This window comes from Etheostoma cragini, chromosome 6 (genome assembly GCF_013103735.1).
Source record: "Etheostoma cragini isolate CJK2018 chromosome 6, CSU_Ecrag_1.0, whole genome shotgun sequence".
In the NCBI taxonomy this organism is placed as follows: Eukaryota; Metazoa; Chordata; class Actinopteri; order Perciformes; family Percidae; genus Etheostoma; species Etheostoma cragini.
The window spans coordinates 10,675,233-10,691,860 of NC_048412.1; the positions used below are offsets into that span (position 1 = coordinate 10,675,233).

At 38.7% G+C, this 16,628-nt stretch overlaps 1 protein-coding gene across 2 annotated transcripts in view; it reads right to left on the reverse strand.

Annotated features, from left to right (window-relative positions):
* Positions 1-1,279: 1,279 nt before the first annotated feature.
* ddc (dopa decarboxylase) overlaps positions 1,280-16,628 on the reverse strand; it is an 18,223-nt gene continuing 2,874 nt past the window's right edge. Inside the window, exons 5-14 of one of the 2 annotated variants that reach the window (XM_034874906.1) lie at positions 13,115-13,246; positions 12,077-12,223; positions 10,806-10,872; positions 9,713-9,807; positions 8,294-8,361; positions 7,363-7,439; positions 5,094-5,113; positions 4,875-4,973; positions 2,825-2,926; positions 1,280-2,099 (exon numbers count right to left, since the gene is read on the reverse strand). In XM_034874906.1, coding sequence (XP_034730797.1) covers positions 1,899-2,099; positions 2,825-2,926; positions 4,875-4,973; positions 5,094-5,113; positions 7,363-7,439; positions 8,294-8,361; positions 9,713-9,807; positions 10,806-10,872; positions 12,077-12,223; positions 13,115-13,246 — 1,008 coding nt within the window. In that variant the 3' untranslated portion in view covers positions 1,280-1,898. Of the gene's footprint in view, positions 2,100-2,824; positions 2,927-4,874; positions 4,974-5,093; positions 5,114-7,362; positions 7,440-8,293; positions 8,362-9,712; positions 9,808-10,805; positions 10,873-12,076; positions 12,224-13,111; positions 13,247-16,628 lie in introns of both variants that reach the window. The other variant, XM_034874905.1, reaches the window with a different exon arrangement.

The following is a 16,628-nucleotide window of genomic DNA, read 5'->3' on the forward strand; positions in this document are numbered from 1 at the left end:
GGGAAGAAGCTCACAAAAGAAACAAATAGTGGCCTTGTGTACCCCCAAAAGCAGCGTCATTTCCTTTATCTAACAGAACTGCAGTAAAAGGAATTCTGTAAAAAATTAAATTTAAAAAATCAATAGGCCCTTGCCTGCCATTATATATTAAACACAAACATATCTGATAAGGTAATGAATAAATTAATGCACTTGTAAAAAGCGGTTTACCTGATAACAGAGCAATGTTCAAATTATTGAACTTCACAAGCCATTTGAAACTATCCATAAAATATATAATCAACAGTAGTAAGGTGATAAAGTATTTTTTTCACTCTACTACAACTCATTCATTTCAATTTCTTTCCCAAAAGCGTGTCACCACAGAAAACCTATTTCCCCAGACCTACTGCAGACACACAGACTCAAAAATCCATTCACACGTGAACACAATGTGCAATAATTCATTTTAGAATAAAAAATCACCCCAAACTCCCCACATGTTTTTAAATAGACTACACAGAAGTGATTTGTTATGATGACAGTTACATCATTGACATCATCAGTTACAGTGAGAGATAGAAGCAGACAAATGTAAGGAAGAAAATTAAATATTTTAAACCTGCATTTCTTGTCTTTTGTACAGATTTTGTTTTTTGTAGACATGTGATAAATTGTTTAACATACATTAATTTTCTAAATCAGCAAAAAACATTGACCACTGCCTTTTGAATGTATGACTTGGTTGCTGACAGAGAGGTTGGTGATTGCTAACTGAGCTGTGAAGTCATTGTTCATTCCCTTTATGACATTTTACATCTGCAACATGAAACTCAGAGTCTTTGATTTTAAAAGGTACAATATGTAATATATTTACTGTAAGAAATCCAAAAATGACCCCAATGCGAATCAGATATTTGAAATACTATCTTTTCTGACAATAATGATATGCCAGAATGTTCTCCTTTTGAAATATCCATTCTGTGATGGAATTTCTGTTTGTATTTTGGCGTGTGTGTTATTATCAACTGCCCAGTTTGACAGCCAGGCCGGGTTGCCAGATACATTATTAAAAACATAAACCCAGTTTACTACAGCTGTAACGTTAGGTCAGCCATGAAAGCAGCAAACAAACAAACAGGATGAATTGAGATAGATTCTACCCGACCGAAAAAAAAACAGCATCTTTCACTTGTTTGACCAAAGACGTAACAAACCCCGGGTGAATATTGGAGATGTATTTGAAAGATGAAGACAGCTTAGAGCCCAAAAGGACACAGTTAACTAATTTCCTCCCTCCACAGCTAAAAGGGACAGGCATTTTATGTAATTTCAACATTTGTATTCTCACACTGAATTATATAGCTAGAATACCCAAGTTGGTTACTTGCAAAAAAAAAAAGAGACACAGCCAGTAAAGTGATCCCGACTGGTTCTGGCTGACGCCGCCATGCTAACCCTAACTGCTAACGTTACCTGAGGACCAGGCAAGCGGCCGACCGCTGTTTACAATGTGTAGCCTGTTCAGCAGCCCGTAGGACGGCGAGGTTGTTGTCTTTTTAGCGGTTCCTACCTAAGGCAAAAAGTGTGGGTACAGAGATCCGCATGAGCACAGGCTTCTATGACTGTCAACATACCCAGCATCTAACGTTAGCTACTCCGCTGTACTGTGGAGTAATGGCTGGCTATGTGAGAAAAGCGTCTAGCAACAATGTTGTGGATGCTGACATTTCAGCCTGGTAACCTCTGTGAACTTCAAGTCTGGGGAGGAGGGGACGGGGAAAACGACTCTCTTCAGTATTTTGAATTTGTACTGTAGTAACTATTACAAACACTAGCTGTCAGTAATACATATTGCACCTTTTACATTTTGTCTTCATTTCAGCATTAGAGTAGGCAGCCCCTTTCTATCCTTATGGTTAATGGTTGGGCTCCTGCAGGACCTCAAAGGTCAGCTGCGTGATGTGTCGCCATGCTTGTTGGATGTGTCTTGAGTCAGTTGTTCGTGCACCGATGGAGAAACGCAGGATAAAGCGGCCAGAGAGCTGGCACGGCACCAGGTGGATGTCTCTGCTCTTGGTGATCCTATTAAGCAAGCGCTCGTTCAATCTATTGGAGCCCTGACAGGAAGGAAGGAAGACGTAAAGCTCATGTTGTTTGGATTTCTAATAGCCAGGATTGTGGTCTTGCCTATACTACTGTTCAGCAATGAGCAGGTTATTCTAGAATAATCATACCATGACTTTTAAGTAGGGATACTGGTTTTTAAAGATAGATACTGATAGCGATTATTAGTAGTTAATAAAACCTATGGCCGCTATTTACCAATACCGACACAGAGACAATCGATATGCATTTAAAGTGAAAATGAAAATCTTTAACTCAAAATGAAGATTTTGGAATGTTACAAACTCCAACACAAAACGTATAATATTTAATACACAGTTAAAAATAGTGTTGTGGGCGGGACATTAAGTCAGACACAATGGTGAGTGAAACCAAAGCAGAGGGAAAGACTGTAGTGTAGCCAAAGTAGCACACTTTTTAATTAATTAAGTTTACCATTTATAAGGCAAATAAAACGCTGATACAGATCATCTGGAAATCACCCAAACAATGACAGGGCTGGTAATCGGTCTATCCCTAAATTTAAGACAACTGCATTTACATACCGGTAGATTTAAATAAAGTGAGATCTTATCTATCACATCACATGCAAAAACAAGCTACTGTAATATATAAACCCCACCCGTTGCTTCATAACTAACCTAACTAACTAACACATTTTGTAAATGATCACACTGGATTCATGATGTTATGGTGGGATTATACTATTGGATGTTACCTTGAGCCTGAAGCACACCAGTCCCATGATGACCTCGTTGCAGATCTCAAACCTCTTGTCTGCTCGTACAAGACTCTCAAACTCTTTGGCCAGGCACACATGCTGTAGAGAGAATACATAGATTATAATCTGCTATAAATAATGCACTGTTTGTAAAATGTACCCAATGATATACATTTGCATGTAGATAAAAGTACACTTGCGCTGATCTTCCATGTTTTAATTAGTCTGCAAAGATCTGGGAATTAGAGAAACTGCATAGAAAATGTAACGAGCAAGTGAACAAGCAAAGGGCTATCAATGCAATAATAAGTATTATACTTAATATACAGTGCAACAGAGCGTTTACTAGACAAAATTGTACATTTCTGTTGCCTGACCTTTTCATATTACCTTTGCAAGAAAACAGCAACTCTACTAAAGGCTGTCATTTGTATGACTTTCACAAGATGGCAGTGCTGCATCTGTAAATGGTACAGTGCTTTCAGCCACATAGATCTCAGGACTGTTCCCAGTGATTCAGTCTGTACCTTTTGATGTAACCCCTTATTATGAACTCAGTAACGATGAAATGGTCTGTATCACAATCCTGCTCGCAGGAAATGTCATTGCACTCCTTTTCAAAGTACTTCAAATGGCAATGCACAATCAAACCTACTCCAACAAACCTATCCGCTTGTGATGAAAGAGGTGGGGAAACTGTAAATGTGCATCTGATCACAATTATATGGCCCAACTTCAACTCCCCTTTTCCTGTCTCTCTAATGAAACCGAACACTGGCCTAAATAAAAAACTGGTGTACCACCACTTTGTTTCCTCATGCCCAGCCAGTAATTTACCATCACTCAGAGGTCTTCATAAGCCAATCTAATATAATTACCTCCTTTTCTGTTTGCCTAATTACTGTATGCTATGTAAGACTCTCATTCCACATGCCTTTTTGTCATTAAAATGCTTCATGTTATAACACATTTTTCTCATGGGAAGGTAATTTGTTAGTGTTTATAAAGAAAAAAAGACAAAGTAGAATATAAATGTGTTTTCCTCTGCTGGGAAAAAAGTTCAAACAAAACATGTTGCATTTCCATGAAATATTGTCTGACAAGATTTAGCTACAAAGGACAAAAACCACAGCTCAACCTGTTCTATCTAATCTAGAGGACGGATGTACAGTAGAGTATCGTGTGCTGAAGGGATTGCTGCTGCTTCTGCTGCTTCATTTGAAATGGAGAGTAAACACAAAACAGGCTGATTTGATTGACAGAGCAGACTGGAGGCAGGAAGATGAATATGATGGGAGAAGGGGGTAAAGCATGGAGAAAAAACAGAAAGGGCAAAAGGATGGGCATTGGTGCGGATTATGGACTTTGGATGAGAAATGTAGGAAATCATGGCTATAAAAAGCAGATGCAAACCAGACATTGTATGACTGACAGCAAATATGAGGTCAGTGAAGGGACTTTAGTGATAAGGAGGATTAGGTGGGGTGAGGCAGGGGACGGAGGAAGGGGGTCTCCATTTACTATAGAGACCAGTCATGTGTGATCGTCAGTGTGTGTTTTCTTTCCCAGTAAGGAAAGGGGAAGCCAGAATACTCACCACTGTCAGCACTGTTCTAATCCTTTAGCCGTTTATAACGAAGTCAAGATTTGGATTAAGTTAGTAATACTACAGGATTACCACAGTGATATTGCTAATAGCAAATGGATTGTTTTTTTTAACGGCTAACACACATCTTATAAAATATGTCCTAATATTCCCAAAACTGTAGACACAAAACCAACGCCTCACTCTTCTACGGACAATCATTAGACTTTTAACACAAAATAAAATAATGTACTGCTAAATCGAATTAACTTTTTCTTTTACTGTGTGTCATTAAAACCATTGCATGCCTACAAACACCACTTAAAACCATTATGCCCTGGCTAGAGAAATACAAAAATATTATTGTAAACCTTCATGAATCTGTCAGAGTGAACTGATTTTAATTTCAGAAAGGAATATAAGAGGAGAGATACATGGTGGATTGTTGAGTTGGTCTCCTACCTTGCGTATATGAGCCTGTAAGCCTTGAATTCCATACATTCGGAAGACAAACCACATCTTTAGTGAGCGAAATCTTCTTCCGAGTGGAATTCCCCAATGCTGCAGGACAGAATGAGGAAGAGAATAGGAGAGTGGTTATAGCTTTAACCTCTGCAAGTTTATAACTAACTGAGATTTTTTTTTTGCAAATGGCACGAAATGAATAATGATTAATCTTACCCGATAATCTGTGACCAGACCTGTTAAAAGAAAAAACAGCTCAGTTAAAAATGTCACATCACACACTAATAGTGTACATTGTTATTGCAGGTTTTTCAAACTACTTCAAGGTCAGTGGGCCTTCTCATCATAAAATTCAAATTTTTCTGATTGTGAAACAACAGCAGAGAGAGTAAGAAGAGAAAGTTGAATCAACAAAGCTTTAAAATTGAACATTATTAGTTTCCGAAAAGGATCTATTGTAAAGCTGTTGTATTTGGATTCATTTCCCCTGTCCAGGTGTTGCTGCCGTTTCACCCACCCACCCTCGTCACTACTTACAGACAGCTCATCTCCACAGAATGGAGGCCAGTGTTAGTTGGTGCTAATAACCACTAATTAGATCGAAGAGCCCAGATTGTGTGAGCAAAAGGCTTTTGTAAGTTGCCTCAGTGTGGTGGGATGTAGCGGTTTGTCTTTTCTCTCTGTCTGCTTGTCTGTGAGACAAATTATAGGGCAGCGCTTTGCCCATCTGCAAGCTACAGGACCACACCAGCACACACAGACACTGAATCATGTTATGGGATTTTTGTCAAGTAAAGTCCTATTCATTTTGTTTTGGATGATGGATTTGATGTCAATGGGGTGTATTAATTAAATTAGGTCACAGATACAGTAAATCAGCTTGACTCCAGGTAGGCTAGAATTGTAAAATAAAGATGACTCACAGAAGCCAACATTAATTCTCTCTCTCTCTCTCTCTCTCTATCTCTCTCTCTCTCTTACACACACACACTCATTCTTTTGTTTTACTTCTGACAAACCATTAGGTTATATTTTTAATCACTGTGAGAAAAACGCATACAACATTTTAGACTTCCTGGTATTCCTGTTGAAGATTGGACTATAGTGCATGTATAGCCTTCTTAACAACCAAATGCAGTTCCATCTGCCATACAACATTGCCAACTAAACATTCAGGGCCCTAATTTAACAATCTGAAACACAAGTATCAAAGGCCAAACGCAAGTAGCTTTGTGGACGGATCTCGGGCCCTGTTGCTATTATACTGGTGGGATAAGTGACTAAAATATGTTAGTCTGAAGTAGCTACATTAGGCCTAATCATAGGTGTGGTTTGGGCGTAACCTGCAATAAACCAATCTGATCGTTGTTTCACATTTCCCTTAAAAGCAGGCGCGCTTGTTCCATGGCAGATTGCTTTATAATGGTGAATTTGCTGGGCCACACTCTTAATACATCCATGGGTGCACGCCAGGAGCACGAGGAGATTGACATCTTGCTATTGATTATTTTTTAAATTCTATTCTCTTCTGTCTCTCCTCTCCCATGCTACTGCTGGGGCATTTGGGTTAGGTGTCATCGGCACATGCAGTTCAACATCACATTGGCTTAATAATTCTCTCTCTCTAATATTTCCTCATTTATATCATCAACACATCCACGAGTCATGGAAATGTTGTGTTAAACAAGGTTGTAGTTTTCCTTGTACTTATGTTTGGTTTGCAAAAATGGGGACTGCTGGGTCCGTGAGATGAGAGAAACAAAGTGTATGTGTGGTGTGCACACTCTACATTATGGCCTGGCATGCGCCCTTAAATAGCATCTGAATAACGCGCCACTGACTTTAGACTAGGTTTTTCCTGGTGTTTGACGGAATTGTTTTCTGCAACTGCAAAATAGCACTAGGGAATATTTGTGCTGGAACACGCCTCCTCTTTTTGCTGAACTGCCCCTGGGAATGCAAGGTCATTCCCTAATTTACCGACGTGAGTCGTTGGAGGGAAAAGTCAGCTATGTGTCGGGTGCAAAATAGGAATAATTCATGTGTTATTGTTCAAAGTCAAATGCGCGGATGCAAGATAGGGCCCTCAGACTGTAGCTAGTCCTTTGAGTTTTGGAAAACTGCTCATAGAGGTTCTTGCTAATTGTCTGTGTCCGATTCAGTCCTTTCATAATGCAGTAAACACCCCCATATGTTTCGGCCGTAGCCCAGGAAGGAAGCAGTGTGGCCGTATTGCTAGGAGATCAATTAAACATCGAGGTACTTTAAATGCACTTTGCTAGTATTCAAATATCACAATTGGACACACTCACAAAGGTCGTCCCTCTCAAGGTCTAAATCTCACAAACATAGATGCACATAATCACTCACACACGCACACCTGTCTGGCTGTCACACAGTCATCTTTGTGTCTGTGTCTGGTTTAGGCTACGCTACACTTCATTCAATCATTGATTCAAATATTTTGATAGAAATTCGTCTTTACCTGACTCCTGGTTTTCGTGTTTCAGGTAGAGTGGTTCCATCTTAAAGGCTCCAATGATGTCCTCTCTCTTCTTTACCCTGTTGATAGGTGATACAGTATGATTAGTACTAGTTTAGTGTACCCCATGTTTTTTACATTTTACATGTATAGTATGTCATAAAATACTATACTGTAATACACAACACTAATATTAACTAGTATGTTGTACTGCAAAAGACAGTTTAGCATATTATGTAGTGTATCTCAATTCAGCATTAAATCTCTCACAGTAACAGTCATGCATGTGCTAGACAACTCTAACATAAAAATATCTCAATGGCAACAGGTATCATGTCCGTAGTGACCAGCAATGTACATCACTCAACTGATGGATGACTATTTCTGCTATTAATTTAGCATTGGACCCCCCTCCTGCATCCGGGGGGTTAGCGCCGCCCAGGTCAGTTTATATAAGTTTAAAGAAATACAAACAAGCCCGAGTGATTTTTCCTTTATCCCAGAATATATAACCGGTTTAGCCAGACCATACTCCAGTGCCGTGTGGATAGGTCTGGCAATGCAAGACTAGTAGTGAGTGATAGACTGAGCCAGAGGTGACAGAAAATGGTTTAAGAACACCTGTTGAGGTTTGAAACACCTCCGTTTCCATCTTATGCAGATCATGTCTCGATTTGTTTGCTGCTGACAGAAGGGGCAGATGGGAGGCGTAGTTCTATTTTTACTGTGCAAATGATTTAGGTGTAGATGGATATCAGTTTTAAATGGACCGCTCATTGTTCCTTTATGGGACCATGAGTCATTCTGAGGTAAATTAGTAAATAATCTGAAAAATCACAAGACAGAAGGTGCTAGAAGCTAAAAAAAAGAATTAATAACTCCCCTTTTGTTAAACAGGTCTTTGTGTCCCAATGTATATAGGCATAAAACATACCACATTGTAGAGCAGTCAAAGTTGACTAAAAGCCATTTGTGTGGGTTGAAGTTGAAAGAGTCTGCAAACTTAAAAGGAAACAAATGGTAATCAAGCTTTTTTGTTTGATGTCTTTCTGAAATGAAAGGTATGAAATAACAAAAATAAACACAAAAAAATCATTATTTCATTAAATATCAGTGGTTTTCATTGAAGTCTGCATATTGCTGCATATTTTGGGAAGATCTAAGCCCAATGGGACATGAAAAATAATAAGTCATATGCCGTGTGTTAGCCAAAACACACACCGTAATAGATTTGTTTTAAATTTACCATTACTGACAGAGACAGCCTTTTTGCAAACAGCATTATCTGGACTGAAACAGGCACAATTTTTTTGAAATGCAAAAGAGGAACATCCAGCAAACAGCTTGCAGAGCACAAGAAAAAATAACCCTTTCCTGGCAGGGTGTATTCAAAGAAAAACAATCCTTTCCTAATCTGTTCCCATCTGATTGTGGGCTATCTTTTTCAATATCCTTTTCTCTACCTCCACAAATGCAATAACACAGCGCAGAGAGACAATGTGAGACAGACTCCTGGCTGACAGTTGCCATGCTGACTGATTCAAAGAGGGCTTGCTGGCTGCCTGCTCACCCATCACTCATATCCTAGCAACCAACCAACCCTTAAGCAGGGCTGCACTCTCATCCAAAAAGACTGGGTTCACTCATAATGTCCTCGTCCATTCATTTCCATTGACCTAGTCATGCTTAAAAGTTTTATACTATGGCTGCAGTTAGTTTCTGGACTTAATGAGTAATCCCCCCCCCACTTCCTTAAATATGGATCCTGAATATAAAATTCCCATTGCATTGAAAAATATAAATTTTGACGACGAGAGGAAAATGTCTTACTGTACATCTAATAGCAATTTGTAGTCAGTCCTGGTTTCTCTATCTCCCCACCAACATTGTTTGAACTTGTGTCTAATAAACAGTGATATATAAAGGTCTAACACTGCCTCAGGAAATTGCTCTGTCCTTATCGCTGCGTCTCTGCACAGCTCGGGGAGCAACAGCTGCCTAGGCAGACTCAAAAGGCAGATTGATGCTCATGCCCTAATGCCGATTGTTCGGCCTGTTACTCACTCTTGCATGCTTCCTCCTTGACATTAACGTTATGCCATTTTCAAACAGAAACAAAGCAGTTGGATATAATCAGTATGCAGTTAGTGTTTCCTTTCATATATGCTATGAGAGATATTTCACAACCAATTGAACAGAAATAGGTTCTCTCGTCATTCAGCAGCAACGTGTATCTATGCAGGCGGATGCACACTTCAAGTTTTTGACCACCATGATCAAGCTTAAAATCATACCACGTCAAAACTGTGACAGCAAAATGCTTGAACATGAATGCTTGCATATTTTAACACACCTCAATGCCATTCAACAAAGGCCTAAATTCAGGACAGATGAATGCACTCCCTGCATACGCTGCATCTATGTGCATCCACATGTTTTCCTTATTACCTGGAACGGACAAAAAGCAGAGAGGTTATTAACATCTGCAAAAAAATGAGTTCTGTCAATCAAGATTTAATAACGGTATAAAACTATGATGCATCACTTCCAAACACAGATTCATAACACATTTGTCTATTAATTGAAGTTTTTTATTTTTAGCTAGGTTCAACTGAGGGTTGTTACTGCTGAAGTGAATACTGGATATTTGGAAAATTGAATGCATCAGTTTTGTTTGCTTGTTAATCACACACACTCAAGTGGACATGGGTTACAGGACGTAGGACATTCTGACTCCCTCTTGATGTGTATGTCCTTTCCAAACAACCTGCTCCTTCTTACAGTTGTCTTTAAATTAAAAGCAGTCCAATATCCCTAACGTCATAAATGTTATTTTTTGGTAGAAGTGATATTTCCACAAGACAAATAATTTACTAGCAAGTTTTGTGGAGTCATAGAAAACTAACAGACCCAACAGCTGTGACATGCATGTTGCTCATTCTGTGTAATTGAATCTGTAATTTAAAGGGGAATTTTCAAAAACAATAGCAGTGTTGTGTTCAATTAGTAAGGTGATTGATTCTCTGAAGAAACAGGTGTCAATTATAGTCCATATTTAAGGAAGGAAGGAAGCAAATGTTAGTTGTGCATGCTGGTTATCGTACATTTCACACTAAATTACTCAGCAAAATGGGTTGTTCCAGACATTGCTCTGAGGAATAACGGACTTGGATTAAAAAAGTTGATTGGAGAAGGGAAAACATTTAAAGAAGTTCAGAAAATCATAGGCTGCTCAGCTAAAATGAATTCAAAATGGCATCCAAAGCCTCACAGGTGCCGGAAGTCAGTCAACTCCATGCAACACAGATGTAAAGCAGTGTAAAAGTGTGTGTGTGTGTGTGTGTGTGTGTGCGTGGGGATGATAAAGCCAATAGGGCTTTACAATCCTTTCCCTGTTGTAAAACAAAATAAAAATCAAGTGTTTGCTGACGCAACAGTTGACTCACATATGGGCCCCAGCTCAGTGATATGATCAAAGGCACAAGAGGCCGTTGTGCCAAGGGTCGCACACAACTGAAAGACACAAGCAGACAAATCACTAACACCCCAAGGTACTTTGTTACCTATGCCATGTTCTATTTTCACTGTCAAAAAAATATCAACAGTTAGATCTTTATAAGTTTGTACAAGAACATACAAATTCACAGTCATTGCAGCTACTCCAACTAGGCTTGCACAATGTTGGAAAAATCTGACATTGTGATATTTTTCCCGGCGATATATATTGCAATATGAAAAAAGATTACATAAATAGCTGTATTTGAGAATAATACATCAGTCTTGATTTCCGCGGTGATTTTGTAGGGATTGCGTCTACATAGAAGATAAAAATTAAAAAGGTTCTTTTCTAATGTTCACATTTCTTTGTTGAACTTTGATTCTTTAAAAACACCAAAGAAAGTAAGCACTGTGACTACTCCTATGAAGTGATTTTGGAGAGGGAAATTAGGTAGAAATACGCTGGTTGACTACGAAACCACTGTGTTCAATACTATCATTCCAGGCTAAAGTGTATGACAACGACTGCACGTTGCTTCCTCTAAATTTCAGGTTGTGGACGACTAGTGGGGCCAGCTTGTTGGTTTGATAAATTGATCAGACCTGCATGTCACGCGCACGAGCAACAAACTCTGTGTATCCAAGAACAATTAAATCAGTGTAAATGACATTAGATCAGACACAGACTTCTGTTGCAGAATAGTGTTATGTTTCCAGTGTCGCGGCTCCGAACCTTAAAGGTAATTGGGAAGAACGGACCCCTAACTCCAATAGATTGCTTTAATACCAGCAACCACTGACTTTTTTGTATTCATACTCAGATCTGGATATCACTTTCAATACACAGATGATTCTGAATAATGTTCACTGATAGGGATCTGTGGGTCCAGCTGAGACAGGGATTATTGTCCTTAACCAGATAGACATACATTAGGTTCAGCACAAATAAAGTTATCCTTCAGTAGGAGCCTAAGGGTGTGCGCAGCATCACACACATCGTATCGTTGAGGCTGTCAACTTAGAGAGCAGCTGTGTAGGTGGTTTTATTAACACGTTAAGCAAAAGCAGTCCAGTGACAGATGCGTGTAACTCAATGGAAAAATCAACAACAACTAATGTGGGACATGTACGTGTCTATCTATGTGTTTTAGCTCTGCTATAGATGGATGGCATTAGGGAAGGAGGGATGGATGGATGGATGGCTGCTGATTGTTCTTACATAGAAAGGGATAAGTCCAGCTGCTTTGTCCTCTTCCAGAATCTTCTTAAACATATCCCCACCGACTGCATACTTGTTGTCTGTTGGAACCTTCTTCATCATCACTCCTCCAATCAGTGCAGCACGCTCCACTGAGCAATGAGCCTCAGGAAAAAAGATATGCAACATTTGTGAAAAATGCTAAAAAACATTTTAGATCACAGGGTTGAATCACCTCAGTAAGAAGATAAACCTTAACTGATAATTTCCTATTAATGGATACTGAATTAATTTATATGGTGAAATTATTATCATTTAGGACGGGAATGCGTTCATGTCAAACCTTATGAAACCGTAAACCATAAAATGTAAGTATTTAAAGTCAAAAAATATTTTTAATTACAGTCAGGACTTTCAGTCAAATAAAAAGCCACACTTTTATAATAATTACATCTGGAAGAAAAGAGCCTGCACCGACCTTAGAGCTATGATGATGTATTTCTAATCTTACAATAGAATACTATGCAAAAAGAAATTCAAACATGCTGTAGACATGTACATCGGGATATATTAGACTGGTATTCTTCCGTAAAAAAGCAACTAACTGCTCTCCCTGCAAAGGTCTGTGTGGCCCTCAGGCAACTCCCTAACCCAATCACAGAGTCAGCCTGGTATTAAACCTGATCAGAGCAACTGCCTCGCTGACCTTCTGTCTCACTAAATCACTGAAAATCGATTACACTGTATCTGAGGTAACCTTTAATGATCTGAGTTTACATGGACAACTTGTTAAGTGGGATGTTTTACACAAGTCAACATATTTGTAGATATAAATCTTCCTTGGGTAACATGGCAAGCAGAACAGTTCAATGAAAAATATTGATGAAAGACTCTTTTAATCAAAATAATTTAGTAATAGCTAAAAATAGCATATAATAAAAATGTATGTGTAAAGTCAGAAATGTGGGTCAGTTTTAGGAATCAGAGTTACCTTGTACATTACATCTTACATCACAACAGGACTTATGTAAGTTTGGAAATGTCTTATGTGCTTACTTGCTCTGAGGTGTAGGCCACCAGTTTGGAGAGGATTTCAGCCTCTGATTGGTCGGGGTTGGAGGCCTGAAACCGTCGGATCGCTTTACATCGGGCAGCGAGCAGGCTCATCAGGGTTGCCTCACTGGCTGAGCCCTGTTGGAGAATTAAAGGGAACTAGGTTTGATCTTGTTGTTTACAGAAGAACTGCTGTGGTTTTCTAGCTTTAGGACCTGCATTGAACCTTAATTTCCATCATGGTGGGTTTATCCAATCAGTCAGGAAGGGTTCATGTGGATTTTTCAGCAAAGAGAAGGAAGGTCGTGACTGACTGATGTTGTCGGAATAGCAAACACGTCATATATCATAGACAGGATTTGGGATTTGTCTTGGTTATATAAACTATCTGTGTCAAACTTAAGGTCTGAGGGACAAATCTGGCCCCTCACAGATGTTGATCTGGCCAGCATTTTGCTCTAGGGTCACAATACATTTTGGCCCACCAACTTTTTGTCCCTTTTTCCCGACGTGTTTGTTGCTCTTTTTGACGCTTTTTTCTGGCATTGAGGCGCATATATATGACTTTTTTTAAATGTTTTTGCCACTTTTTTCTATGATGTCTAAGAACTTTTTGCTGAAGTTTTGGGGGGATTTATGAGACCCAAACTATGAGTGAGAAATCTTTATCAGACATGCAGAAATACAGTAGACATTTTTGACTTTTTCTCTTAAATGTAAGGTTTTCAACAAGCTATACATGTCTAGGTCTTGATGTGATCCCATTTTCCAGTCTGGCCCTTAGTGAAATTAAGCTTGACACCCCTGCTATAATATAGTTTGATTACAAATGGTCTGTTAATGTACGTGTAAACATTATGTTGATGTTGATTGTGTGATCTTTATCTTTATGGCAACATGGGGGCTCAGTAGTTAGCGCTCACAGAGTACTAAGATTCAATCCCCGATACAATAAACAAACCGTTAACTTTTAATTGGCAGGTGTAAACTTGATTGGATAATAGATTATTAAAAGAACATTTTAAGCCTGTAACGTGTTTGTTCCTATTGATGGTTAAATACAAGTACACAAAAAACTTTTGCACACACACACAAACACACAGGTGGACATTTAAGTCAACATTTTGTGCTGTTGGATACTGCCTCTGATTTGATTGCTGTGACACCTCCACATCGTCATTAGAGAAGAAAATGTGGGTCGTGAGTCATCACCCAGCCAGCTGATACAGAGAGAATTGTTTGATGCAACAAAATGAAGTGAAGTGTTGCTTCTAAGGTATCTGGAGGCATTGCCACAAGAAAGTCAATGAAATGTTCAAATCTTTCAATCAATGAGTACAAATCATGTACCAGACAAGCAAGCTAATATAGGCTATGTCAAAACAAATGCAGACGCAGAGTAAAATTGATTTTTAAGCGCTTTGTGATCCACGTCAGAATGGATCAATCAACCAACACAATCATCAAATTACTGTGATTAACATGGCACTAGCTCAAAGCAACTGAAAAATAAACAAAAGAACATTTTAAAAATGCCAAAACTAGGAACCGTAAGCTTCCAAACATACCCATGTATACTTCCTCACCCGCACACATCGCCTCTGAACCTGGTAGCCTTTTAGACAAGTCTACCAGCTCTCATCCATCCTTCTACCCACCAGTAACAGTGAAGTACAGATTGTACTATTTCAAATGTATATACTTGCAGACATTTTTGTTGCACCCTGTTGCAAATCTTCCCTTTACCAGCTGAAAAAGAAACTGTGCAATTGCTCTTATGATCAACTGCTAAAGATTATACGTGCATTCATAGAGAAACTGCATGTTTGTGTCTTTAACATTTTACATAGAATCAACTGTAGAATGACTCAATATAATTAACTCCGTCTACCAAGAGACTGGGGCTGTCCGAGGTTCCTTCCTTAAAGGAAGTTTTTCCACACCACTGTCGCACTAAATGCTTGCTCTTGTGGGAATTACTAGAATTGTTGGGTCCTTGTAAATTATAGAGTTTGGTCTAGACCTACTTTATCTGTAAAGTGTCTTGAGATAACTCTTGTTATGAATGGATACTATAAATAAAATGGAATTGAAATTAAATTGAGTTATATTTTTTATCTCTGATGTTTTAGTCAAATAGAAATTATTGAAATTAATGTTAATGCCTATGTACATAGGCAATGCCATCTAAATCCAATTACTCCCACAGTGGTAAAAAGGGAAAATGTAAGGTCACTAAAAGGGTCTTTTTGAAACCATCCCAGGTCCCCTTTGTGTTGTCATAAGGTTTATTATAATAGGCTGGCAATGTTTTGTCACAACACTCATTAGCCCTGCTGCAGCGAGAAGAGCCCCAGCCGTTGCCATAGTGAGCTGGTAAGCTGCACTTAAAAAGGAGAGTGGCAAGACAGAAACAAAAACACGATGAGCCAGATGAGCACACACACACACTCGCTCACTCAGGTGGTCACGATAGAAGAGGCATGAAATGATCTGTCATCAGAGTGCACTCTTATGCTCCACCACTCACCATCTGACAAACAGACACACACAAACACACATACATACACATATACATATATATATATATATATATATATATATATATATATATATAGTTAGATCCCGGTTAAGCCCTTTTCAGGAGGTACTGGATCAGCTCTCCGTTTAAAGGGTCCGATCCTCTAGTCCTAAGGGTCTTACATTATTAGGTACTACAGAGGATTGTTTAAGCTGGTGTCGAAGAGATTCTCCTAGCTTCTAGCTGTCCTCTTCCAAATGCCTACCTTGCTCACTCTGAAATGGCCCCCGATTGAATAGCTCTAGAAACAGATATCACCCCAGCCACGGCCGTTAAAAAAGAAACAAATTCAATGTCTACTACTTTTACTTTAAATGCTGTAATTACGTACTTGAATTGAGCAAGGGCACTGAAACTAAGGAATACAGTTTAATAAAATAATTCAAAACCTGCTTAAAATGATCAAATTATTCCTGGTGATGGCCTGTCCAGTCCAACGCCCTCCAAGAGCTGCTGAGGAATAACACCAATCTTTCTCTGTTACTACCCTATATTCAGCCAGATACACAAAACCTCCCTTGGACCTTTCTTTAACAAATACACCTCTTTTTACTTTTTTTCCATAAGCTCACACTCTCACATGGACGCATACACTCATCTCTTCCCATTGGCCTAGGCATATCTCAACATGATTCTTTCACTTCCCTTGTTCCTCTCACGTACATCCTGTTCACATTCTCTCATAATCACTTTTAAAAATCATAATCTCCTTCATTCTGTCTTACAGAAACAATTCCCACTTTCAGTTGATTACGTTGTAATTGTTACATTTTAACACATTAATATTGTACTCTATAATCAGTTGAAAAGTACTTAATAGTTTATATAGGTTAATATAAGGATTCTACTTATTTAAGTTATTCAGTTGGAAAGTACCTTTTTAGTTACAAGACTCAATGTATGACCCTATATACAGTATATAGTATATATACACATATT